The sequence below is a fragment of the Drosophila eugracilis genome, unplaced genomic scaffold (assembly GCF_018153835.1).
Source record: "Drosophila eugracilis isolate 14026-0451.02 unplaced genomic scaffold, ASM1815383v1 contig_1197, whole genome shotgun sequence".
NCBI classification, from domain to species: Eukaryota; Metazoa; Arthropoda; class Insecta; order Diptera; family Drosophilidae; genus Drosophila; species Drosophila eugracilis.
Window position 1 is genome coordinate 321,705 of NW_024571981.1, and position 12,267 is coordinate 333,971.

The 12,267-nt window shown below is 38.6% G+C and overlaps 2 protein-coding genes across 5 annotated transcripts; both read left to right on the plus strand.

Annotated features, from left to right (window-relative positions):
- Positions 1-1,980: 1,980 nt before the first annotated feature.
- LOC108102566 (protein Hook homolog 1) lies at positions 1,981-10,408 on the plus strand. Of its 4 annotated transcripts, none has more exons than XM_017207640.2 (7): positions 1,981-2,450; positions 6,500-6,870; positions 7,010-7,934; positions 8,027-8,125; positions 8,838-8,930; positions 9,746-9,948; positions 10,002-10,408. In XM_017207640.2, the coding sequence occupies exons 1-7, from the start codon at positions 1,983-1,985 to the stop codon at positions 10,078-10,080; spliced, it is 2,238 nt and encodes a 745-aa protein (XP_017063129.2). In that variant the 5' UTR covers positions 1,981-1,982; the 3' UTR covers positions 10,081-10,408. The 4 variants fall into 4 exon arrangements, with proteins under 4 accessions (XP_017063129.2, XP_017063130.2, XP_017063131.2 ...); XM_017207644.2 differs by lacking the exon at positions 1,981-2,450 and adding an exon at positions 3,828-4,057; XM_017207641.2 differs by lacking the exon at positions 8,838-8,930.
- A 302-nt stretch (positions 10,409-10,710) lies between these two features.
- Positions 10,711-11,487, plus strand: LOC108102568 (60S ribosomal protein L37a). Its single transcript, XM_017207648.1, has 3 exons — positions 10,711-10,830; positions 10,899-11,027; positions 11,197-11,487. Exons 1-3 carry the CDS (start codon positions 10,828-10,830, stop codon positions 11,341-11,343), a joined length of 279 nt encoding a protein of 92 aa, XP_017063137.1. The 5' UTR covers positions 10,711-10,827; the 3' UTR covers positions 11,344-11,487.
- The last annotated feature ends 780 nt before the right edge of the window (positions 11,488-12,267 follow it).

The following is a 12,267-nucleotide window of genomic DNA, read 5'->3' on the forward strand; positions in this document are numbered from 1 at the left end:
GTGTTCTGCAAGTTGGTAAAGATTTCTGCAATTATTTGCATACAAATTGCTAGTAAATAGTGCACTTATTTGCCGCAAGCGTAGCTAACTTCAGGTATTTAAATGAAATTGTTAATAATAATTCTAGCTGAAAGGTGGCGAATTTCAGCTGAGGCCGACATATTTGTGTCGATTTGTTATTTCGTTGTTGCCCTCTTATCATCAAACGAAACACAAACGAAATTTTTTTGTTGATAAGTGAGAGAACTGGAATTCAGAGAGCTTTTTTACAGGGGGAGTGCTCTACGATTACACAAAAAAAAAATAAATTATTTGAACTTTAAATGTGTATTTAAGGAAGTGTTAAACAAAATTTATCATGAGTTTAATAATTACTCTAATAAACCTTTTTAGTTATTTTCAATGGTTTTATTCATCCAATAATGTTGTTGTTGTGAGTTACCAATAAGTTTGTATCTCGGCTAGTAAACCCTCCCATTTTGGACTGTGTAATAGCCGAAACGTCACCTTTAATTACTTAAACAGCTGCTTGGTATTTACTTAGGGCGAAAACAAAAGAAACGTGCTCCATTTCACCATTGATTAAATATTTTCACATCTGACTGGAGTATCTTAAAAGCTATCATTGACCTTGTCAACGTTTAAATCAATCCCGTTCGATGAAATACCGTAAATGCACTCAATCTGGTTACAAAAAACGTGGCAAAAAAATATAAAGACGGCATTAAAGTGGAATAAACTGGGAGAAAAACACGTTTGTTCAGCTGTGAAATTGACCTTTTATGGCCTAAACTCAACCCAAAACCTCCCAAAACTGAAAACTTGGTTGGATCACTGCTGTTTGCGTTTAAAAGAAATGAGCGGAAATACTTTACAATGATAGCTGCTCTAATTGCTGCCAAAGTGGCTGGGGAACTCGAAGCAAAGAAAAAGAGAGGATAATAAGGGTCAGATGAGTAAAACTATTATTTTGGTTTTAGTCATTTGTTATTCTTGCATTGGGGAAATGTTTTCGGGGAATTTGACAGTGGAGTAACGAAATGTTTAAGACATTAAATATATAAAAAAAGGTTTTAAGTTGACAGTTAAGCCATCCCAAAATAAATTAAAATTAAATCCAAAAGCAATTCAAATTAAAATTGTTAGTAATATAAATTGCAATTTAAATTAAATAAATAATTGTTCAATGTCAAACAGAATATAAAGTTATCAAATTAATCCCTATTGACTTACCCAACTGAACCTTATCAAAGATGTCGTGCCTCTGATATCACATATAATTGCTGATACTGCCGCAAAATTTCAACAGAATTTCTTTTGGAAATCAAATATATGTTCACAGGTGTTTTAACTCATCTAACCCGAAGACCTTTAAGATCGGGTTGGTTTTTGTAACTAGAACAGCAAGATCCATCAACACCGCAGCAAAAACCGCACATGAAAAAGATCTCAAAAACAAATTTCGTAATTATCTGCAGGGAAAAAAACAAGACAAGAGAAAAAACTGAGAGTTGCATGTCTGGGAAACTGATTTAATTTCACTTTTCATTTTGGATTTGCCCAGCAAATCAGTGCAGCCAATGGCGAGCGGAAAGAGGAGTACGAGCATAATTATTAATTGCGGGCTAAAGAAAGTTTTAATTACCCTACGAGCGTTTAAGATAATGAAGTCGTTTATCTGAGGCATTCAATTATAAAATTGCTTACATTTTGAAAGTGCAACCAATGATTAGAAATTGATTTCAGCTCAATTTGCATTCAGTTCATTTTCTTACATTTACATATCTTGGCATTTCACTTTCCTATTGAGCACACGGGTAAAATCACAATGTTATTATCTAATTAACAACATGATGAAACTATTTATGTTTTATTCCTCGTTTACATAGTAACTGAAGAAATGATCTAATGCTTGATAAATTTTTAAAATCTATTAATATACTCAAATTTCTTATTTTGGTTTTACTTTTCTATGTGCAGAGATGATGACGTCGCTGCATATGGAGACGTCATTGCCGGTGGTGGAGGAGCAAACAAAGCTGGAGAAGGACAATGAGCTAGCGGAGGATACGCACACGGCATCCACAACGCCCACTCGCATTCCACATCCTGCTGTGGCCAATTTTCGGCGTTCCGCTTCCCTGCGCCTGCGCGGGAACCCATCGGAGCTTGGTTTACGGGCTGAACACTATCCAGCCGGCGGAGGCGGATTCAGTTCGCGCGCCAAGCTCACGGCGATCCCATCCAGTCTCAAATCGCGTTCGCATTCGGTCCACTTAAGGCGTAATCGCAGCTGGAGCAATTTAGGCCACAAAACGGAGCAAGAACCGGAAGTGGAAGCTTCCACGGAGGCACTATGCACCACCACCCAGTGTCTGTCCCTGGATAACGAGTTGGATGGCCAGCAAGTGGCCAACAGCATTATGGCCAACGGCAAACCGCGAAATCTGGTAAGTTGTAGGTGGTACCCAAGTACGTGTATTTCGTATTGATTTTCACTTGCCGCTGCTGACCTATGTAACTTGTAATCGAAGAACCGCCCTCGCAAGGAGGGTGAAAGGTTGCGAGGGGGTGGTGGCATACAACACACGTACTAGTAGTTGAATGTACATGATATATTACGAAACTATCTGGGGAACGCTCATAGCATTTTCCGGGAATTCGGGAGGAGTCTTTATACACTCCCTTAAATTCCCATTATGAAGTCAAAATTTGTATGCTTACCTCATGTGGACAGACTTTGAAGTAACTAAATACCCTACAGTCGTATCTATTCTAAAGGATCTAGAGGCCTGAAAACTTAAATTTGGGTTAATTTTTGGGAAGGACTATTAGATTGACTTTTTTTTTAAAGACAAAGCAAATGTTTATACAATACTCACTAACTGTTATTCATGACCTGTTAGCAACATGAGTGTGTAAACTTTTGAAATCTAATCTATAGTTAATTTAATTTTCACTTCTTGAGACTTTCCTTTTTTATTTCAGATATTTTATTTATGAATTAGGCATGTCGAGCCCCTGTAAAAAACAAATGATTACGGTTTTTACTTACTTTACATTAAAAAAGTTTAATGATTATACATATCTCCATTTCTGAAGAAATTATAGAAATCAGAAAAATATCTGGTTTTTATTGTATAATAATTATTAAACATTTTTTAGTCTAGGATGAACTGCAAAATAAAGGTAAAAAAGGTTTACAACCTTTCAACGCCAACGTTCGTAACTTTTGGACTATCGACTTTAGTTTCCTGGAAAGTTATAATTGATTTAGCTGGGTAATGGCATTTTGTCACTTGCAATTTTGTCGCTATCGTGATGACACGCAGCTTACTGTTTGTACTCTTCCCGCCGTCAGCGATCATTAAACCAGATATACTATATATGTACCGAACAAAAAGGGAACAAAAAATAAACCCAAAGCTGAGTTTGCATAATACTGGGGAAAGAGAGTAAGAGAAAGAAAGAAGAAAGGTGAACCCAAACACAGCTTACACACGCTTCACCTTCGAAACCCCCTTTCGTCTTTTTCTTAATACCACCCTCCTCCTCTTCTGAGCAGATGTTTCATTTCCACTTCCGCTTGTTCCGTTTGCCAAATTGTACCTAGGAAACAGCTGATTTTCGGTTTGTTTGTGTTTTCTTTTGATTGGCGGGGGTTGAGAGAATAGGAAATGCAAGTGCGCAGCTTTTTAAAGACCCCCCTTCCCCTTCTCCATCACATTTTGTTTTTGCTCTCTCCTCCTCTGCGTTTTTAACCACCTTTTTGATATTTTCTTCTGGGTCTTTTTCACTCTCTTCGCTTCTTGACCAAGTGATTTGCGTTTCAGTTGATTTTTTATACTCACCGCGTTCACAAGATTCGCGGTTCGTCTCTCTGATATTGTTTAAAATTTAAACCTTCTGGCTTAAACAATTGAAGCGTGCATTTTGCTTTTAATTCTCGGTTGGTTTTTTTTTTCGATCGCTTTTTAAAGTACCAACGTACCCAGACTAAGTACAGTGCGAGCGATTTTAATTGAAGACAACAACTTGGGGCCATGGCTCATAAATGGTAATTACGTGCCTTGGACTCCATCCTATACCTATGGGTATTTTAAGCCATTATTAAAAGTGGAAGTTCGTTGGCCCCTTTTGCATTTTTAATTCATAATTGTTATTGATTTTTCTGCTATAAGTTCTAATTATGTCAAAAATGTTCCAGTGAAAATGTGTGTGCTTTTTTGGGGTAGAAAGGAAGTGGCACGTGTGAATACATAATTATTTACATAGAGAAAATCAAAGCGTACTAAAAATATTCAAAAAATATTCAACCTCAAAGCTCATTTTAAGAAACACCATCAAGCTTTTCAAACAAGTTTGTATAATATTTTGTGACTTATTTTATGAAAGGCACTTGAGCTTTCCCAATGTCAAGAAATTACAGCAATTAGGGATGATTTATGCATTTAATCAAGACATACAGTAGAGTTTACAAAAGTGAAACCACAAACTGTAGAGAGTTGAGCTTATATAGAAATTAGAAAGGTGTAAAAGATTTATCTATGTGAACAGTTCATAAAACATTTTGATTTAAATATAAATATATGTAAATACCTTGAAAACAATAGCAAAGCCCATTACCAACCCTTTGTTTTTGCCTCCTTATGGACCCTGAAAAGTATGCAACATTTTCCAATATCCTTTTGTGTTTTAGCCAAAAAACTTGGCCAAAACAAACATTCTCACAGCGGCGAAAAGTGATTGCCAACACGTGACCAGAACATTTTGTCTTGGCCAAGAGCCAAGTGGTCTGAATTGGCCATTACGTGAGTTTGGTCTGATATTTTCACCTGCATTGTGTCTACCCATCTCTTTCATACGGAATCAAAGTCATTGATTTTTCTTAGTCAGCAGCTTAATTGATGGCACCTGAGCGCCGTATAAACTCTTTGATGGCCTTAAGTCAGACTCAAGTGCGTAATGTAACTATTGTTGTTGTTGACTGGGCGGTCACTTGTTACGTGGCAAAGTGTGTTGGCCCGGTTTACAACCTTTTCGTATTCCCCTTCCAAGTCAGGTCTTAACCATTGTTTAGCCGTGCGTAAAGAGTTTCTTTTTGCCAGCCATTCCAGAAATGCCGTGAAGTATTCCCCAGAACTTGGGCAATTAAATAGAGCAAGAAACTCATTACTGATTATGAAATCGACGTACTTAAATGTACACAAAGAATGAAGAGAATGCAAGAGGCAGTTAAACAGATTTGTCCAGATACTATGGCCCACTCTGCTATCCATACAAACGAATCGCTGACAACGGATCGTTTTCAGTCAACCAATTGATGAGTTGGTCAGTGTGGCAGAAAAAAAAGGGGTAACAAGTGGGACAGTGGTTCCTAAATCACTTCACAACGGGGACAGCTAAAGAACCAATGCAGTACAAGTCAATGAACTGTTTGCTTTGGTTATATTTATACTAAATGGGTTAGCTCAGCTAATTAACTATAATAGATGATTAAGTGACTGATTAGGTTTATTAGGGAAGCCTATTTTCATAGAGAGTTTCGTTATTTAAAATCTGAAGTAGTACAACGATCAATATTTATTTGCGTTTACTATCATTTACTATACAATTTATTTTGGTCAAAAATTTCCATTTGTTTAGGTATACCATGTATACTAGTGGCGAAATGGCAAGTTTATATATACGAATTTTAAAAATTTTAACCAAAAGTAAAAAATATATCGTTGACGATTTGATTAAAAAGGATGATTTGCCTTCAAATACAGCTGAGTACATTGTCATTATTTACAGAACCGTTTTTATGATCTTAAAAACAAATTAGTATTAATTTTAGCCCTAATAGCTTTCCTAGAAACAGTTTAAAATGATTTTGCTCTAGTTTTAAGCTTATTTGTTTACTTTCCAGCAAGCAAATTGGAGAAATTTATGCATAATTTGTTTGAATTTAATGATTTAATCGAGGCAGCTGCGATTTAAGTTAGTCGGTTAGTCTTATTTAAGCCCAGCGGCTAACTAGATAAATGCAAAATACTAAATACCCCCTTTGAGACCCAGACTAATGGGCAGTTAATTGACCACAAAAATGCTGCTGAATCGTAGGAGCCAAAAAAGGGAGGGGAATTTAGAGAGCACCGCAATGAAAGTAACCAAAGCGAATGCGAATACAAACCGACAATGTTTTGTTAAATATATGGCAACAAATTGGTTTTAGGGGCGTTGCGAATGCGAATTGGTTTACCCTGCATTTCACGCGGCTATTTCTTGTTATTTTTTTTTTTCTTTTTTTTCGAAAATCTCACAAAAATCCATGCACGACTGACCAGCGACCACGCAACAAAATTAGAAAATAGCTAAAGAGTGAAACAAGAGTGTAAAAAGAAAAGAAATACAAAAAGATTAAGCTATCGAGAGACAGCGACCACATCGGCGAAATATAGTTACTAATCCCAGTCTCTGATCTTCCATCCTCCATCTTCCATCTCCAATTTTGCAGTCTCTCAAGTTGAACGGCGGCGGTGACATCAGCAGCAGTGGCACTTGCACGGCCACGGGCACAGCCATCATCAAGGAGTCGTCGCCCAGGACTCCTAGGACGCCCCAAACTCCTCAAACGACGTCAACCGGTGGATCAGCCTCCACCGCAGAGACACCACCGCCACACAACTGCATTCGCCAGGCAAATTGCGTCAAGGCCGCGGGGAAGCTATCAACTCTGCACGAGTCCAAGATTTCACCCCGGACTCCGCCTGTCACACCGGATTCACCCAGTACCTACCTGGACGATGATCTAGACTCAATGTACTCATTCGCCACCACCACATCGGGCCGCTCCACGATGTCCTGCGAGCATCCTTATGTAGCCAGGTAGGGGGTAATTCCATGTCATTTATTGAAACCCCAGGAGTTTTATTAACTTCTATAAACCTTGATTAACTTATTCTTTAAATTGAGGGCTGTAAATGCATAAGGAACTTCATTAAGATATACAATTTCCATCCTGCAGAAACGGCACTACCTTCAGTGGACGCAAGATGAAGTACGTGGTGCACTGCTCTAACTACGCGGGTCAGGTGGGACCTGACTATCTCACGCCGACACAGCGAGCACAACGTCAGATCCGTCGACTCAAGGAACTGCTGAGCATTGCCCGCCAGGATCTCGAGCAGAAGGATACGGAAATTCTGCGACTGACCCGCGAGGTGGTGGAGCTGCGCCTGTTTAAGGCATCGCTCAGTTCGCCAGAAGAACGCTCCGCTTCCTCGGATGCGGTCACCGTGCGGGAAGCAGAGCTAAAGACCTCGCAGGATGTGTCGCCCATCGTCGACATGGTGGACGAGGGCAATGCTAAGGGCAGTCCGCGGCATCTTAGCCGGCAACAGCAGACGAATCACTCCCTGCAACATCAGCAGTTGCAGGCCATGCAGATGTCGGCGGAGATGCAGAGTTCCTACGCAGACTCCGGCCACTTTGAAGACCTCACTATGTCGTCGGTGCACTCGAAGGACTCGCAGACGCAGAGTGAGGCTTGCGGATCATCCACGCCTGATGGTGAGCCGGATGTGGCTTGCGGTGGAGGTGATGGGTCCAGCAATCTGGAGAACTACGAGCTGCAGCGACAGGAACTGATTCGAATGTATGAGCACCGGATCGAGGAGCTCATCCGAAGCCAGGACAGTGCTACTAGCGATATGAAGAGATCACACAACGACAAGGTGGAGGCCCTGCTCCAGAAACTAGCCGAGTGCAACACCCGATACTCGGACATGGTGCCCGACTACGAGCAGGCCAAACAACGCATCCGAGAGCTGGAGAAGCAATTGGAGGACTTGCAGCGAAAGTTAGTCGAGCACGAGGAGAAGCAGAACAAGATGTACCTGCATATGTACCAGCAGGGTCAGGAGGCAGAGCGCATTTCTAGAGCGGATCAGGTATGACTTTTTGTCTGCAAAACCTAAAACATAAAGCTTAAGGCTTCTAAGATCTGATAAATTATAACCTTATGGACTTATTTCCTTCCTAGGCCCTGGACTTGGCACAGCGTCAGCCGGAGAGCAAGGTGTCGATCAATGAGCTGCTCCACCAACTGCAGAGCACCCAGGACGAATTGGAGAACATACGCGTAAGATTCTTCAATATATTCCTCATCTTATTTTCGGTTTTGTTTTGTGTGTTGCATTTTGTTGCATCGTGAGGCATCTCAGCTCCAAAACCGTCACAAGAACAACAAGAACACAACTCGACAAGAACATGAACAACACGCATTCGCTTCACATTTTGTAACCATTTGCTTGCGGGCGTGGCACTTCAATTGGGCTGACTTTGCCTGGCTGGAAAAGCGGCACTTAATTGAAATGCCCGCCAATCAGTTAATGACAATGATCCGACACACAAGCGACATTTTCGTATTATTTCGTTTCTAGCTGTTAAGATCATTTTGCATATAATATTATTTTCTAGCAAGATTACAACACATTTAAACTTACATTAAATGCAACATCGTTTACTTTCAATTCGTTTGATTTGTTTCATTTCCATTCCGTTGCGAGTTCGATTAGCCTAAGTACAGTCACGTAGTGCGGAAAGCAGCGAGCAAGCAAGTGCATGCAAGTAACCAAGTACAGTTGACTCACTTACGTTCATATATAAATTTCGAATCGTTTCCAATCGCATGCTGGATTTTAACTTTAGACCTCTTTCTCTGTATTTCTCTTTGGTTAAGTTGTATATTTTTACTTTAATTTACTTAAAACGAAAAAAAAGCAAAACAACTCTTTCTAAATTTTTCAAATATTTCTGTCGTAAAACAACCAAAAACCAAACTATTTTTGTAGGCATCAGAATGCAGAATGAGAGAGTGCGGCAGTAATCATGCTCTCCTTACTGCAAAAGAGGCGATTTCTTTGTGGGTACTTGGCGCGCGTAAGGTTTGTAATATCCCTAACAAAGTTCCCCCCAAAATAATCTACCCAACTAACTTTTGATTTATTATGGCAAAATTATTGAAAAGATGAACAAAAAATCAATTTTTAGTTACATTTTATGATTTGATCACGCACATTGGCTATATCGAACATTGGGTCTTACCATCCAGAAATCCCACACCCTCACCTCACCTCTCGAGACTAACCAGCATTTTCATCCGCATTTGCGATCATGGGCCAGGGTAAGGTTATTGGGTTACAAGCAAAACTATAACTTCGAGATCTTATAAACATTATAATATTTTTCCAATTTAACATATATATTAATATTCTGTTTTGTAAGTACTTGTTGTTTCCAAACAAAATCTGTTTTGTAGAGGTAACAACTAGAGGTATGTTCAACATCATTCACACATAACACAAAAGCGGCTAGATGAGCTCTCGATTCGAGCGTACCAGACACACTAAAAGCTAATCTCTATCTAAGATCCATTTAGCATGTGGTTCATCTCAAGTTAAATTCCAATTAAAGCCCAAAAAAAAAAAAAAAAACCATAACCGTTCCCGAAAATATTCAGTGTTACATACATAACATTATAACCTAAATGTTCATATGGCATAGCACTACTACCAAAATTAAAGCGAACCTTTTGTAAATACATTTGATTTCAACGACTAACCACACTTTCGATTATGAGTTTGAATTTATAATTCTGACTAATCTTCTCTACTCTTTCTTGCACTTTTTCTCTTTTTTTCACTATTAACTAAACTGATCAATGTACAAATGTATAAACAAAATAACAACAACAATTTAGACCATATACCGTCGACTGCTCGAAGCCCAGAAGAATCGCACCCATGTGGATCCGGAGGTGACGCTACAATTCCTGAAGAGCGCTATCTTCTACTTCCTGACGGACAAGGAGAATTCCCAGGGCCATTTGCAGGCCATCGAGAGCATCCTGGAGTTCACCGATGCCGAGAAGCAGAAGATCAGTGCCGCTACCCGAACGCCAAAGTGAGGTCGCCGATCATCGTTAATCATTGCGTATACTTATTATTAACACTTAGATTGCACGCGAAAGTCGGCAAAACGATGTCTAAGATTTTTGTTCGAGCAAAATTCCATTGTCTTCAGAATTGGTCTTAAAAGTTAGCTGGCGATTTTAATTGCAATTTTATTTTTTTTTTCGGAATAATTTTGTTAAATTATTGAGGCGCCTGTTTTTCTTTATTTTTGGCAACGAAATGTATAAATTTTCCTATAAGTTAATTTTCGAATTACGTGTTTTCTTTGGTATAAGGCTTAAGGCATACTAGTACGTCCTTTATAAGAATACGAAAATCTTAAGAGAAATACAATTTTACAAAGTCTACGTAGTTTTTGTAGAACTAGCTAATCATATGAGAATAACACCATGAACTTTTGGTCGTTTCAGTGGAGTTTTAATGGCAAATAAATATAAATAAATTGGAAATTATGTGCGTTTTATATGTGGGTGGTATTAAATTCCAGCACTTATGCAAAGAACTTGTAAATTCTTTATGAATATTGAGTCTTACACGTATTTTCTTCATTCCAGATCAATAAAATATTTCTAAATGTAAAAGAGATTTATAAAAACGATCGTAATTCTCGATAACTTTGGATTGAGTACAAGCTAATTGTTAATCAAAGGTTTCCACCATGTCGCGTTTTCTATTTGTATATATTTGCAATCCCAAAACACGGTCACACTTTTCCCTCTTTTCGATTTTTCGTTTCCGGCGTGTAAGTGTACAAAATTTCTGCTCCACGTTTTTTTTTCTATTTTATTTAACTTTAATTCTTTTCCACGTCAACAGAATACTGCTGGCGAATCGTTCTTGTGTTTAACACATCTATAAAAACAGCAAAATGGTATGCGGACCTGAAAATTCACTGTGAAATGGAAGCTAACCACATTTGTAACCCTCTATTATTGACAGGCCAAGCGCACCAAGAAGGTTGGAATCGTTGGTAAATATGGTACCCGTTATGGTGCTTCCCTGCGTAAGATGGTCAAGAAGATGGAAATCACCCAGCACAGCAAGTACACTTGCTCGTTCTGCGGAAAGGTGAGTTGCCCCAGCAGTGTGCATCAGGGTGGACCAAAAGAGAACGAACAGTGATACAAGTCTTGGGAGAAAAATATCAATGGACATTTAAATTCCTTCTCTTCTTTGGGCACCCAACTTGCACAACTTTGTATATAGAATCTTACTAATTAATTTGTATTCTCTGCAGGATTCCATGAAGCGTGCCGTCGTTGGCATCTGGTCCTGCAAGCGCTGCAAGAGGACCGTTGCCGGTGGCGCCTGGGTGTACTCCACCACCGCCGCCGCCTCCGTGCGATCCGCCGTCCGTCGTCTGCGTGAAACCAAGGAACAGTAAACATCAACGGATCGTTATGGAATCATCTAATCCAATGCTCCGCTATGCTAGTTTCCGTAGTTTTAATCTGACAACGCGATTTTCCTGTGGTTTGCGCCGTGCCGGTCATGTGAAAATAAAAAATGCTTTTTACTTTTATCAGTATACAACAGTGAAGATTATTTACGTGGAAAATCAAAGCAAATTGAAGTGATAAAAGGCGGGCAATGAATGTTCCATATTTAAAGTATATAAAAACGTGGATTTAATTCATATAAACTGTTATCTACGTTTCTGATATCAACATCTGTGATCTAATGGAATCTTAGAACGCCTTAAGCTTGTAGAGCTAAATGGTTTCTTATCATTCGCATTCAGTTTTCATAACGATTCATTGGTTTTGATATTCTACTCAACTGATATTGATAAGAAAAATCCGTTTTGATAACAATACATGAATCGTGCATTCTTGTGATATTATTGATTCGTAGTTGAAGAAAGCGCAAGTTTGTTCAGTTTTTTAATAAACCATGTTAAAGTAGCCACAATTACCAAGTACACCAGCAAGCACTGCGTACTAGAAACAATCTGAACTCAATGAATTACCAATGCACAGATAATGTCTTCCATGACAAATTCTCAGCTTATTGATATTGCCGCAAAAATTAAACAGAATTTTGTAGATTTTTCTCTTAAATTGTCATCTTTTTTATTTATAAAATTTAAAAAGTCTCTAAACAAACAAAAATAATAACTAAATGAAAAATTCATAAAATGTTGGCTTACATTCAGTTTTGTGTTATCATTCTATTTTTGTTTTGAGAGATTTTACAATTGAGAATGGAGAAACCTATATTTAGCTAAATATATAAATCAACAATTTAAAACATATAGGCAGCTATATTGTTGCAGTGTAGGCCAATATATAGCAGTTACACAGCGTAG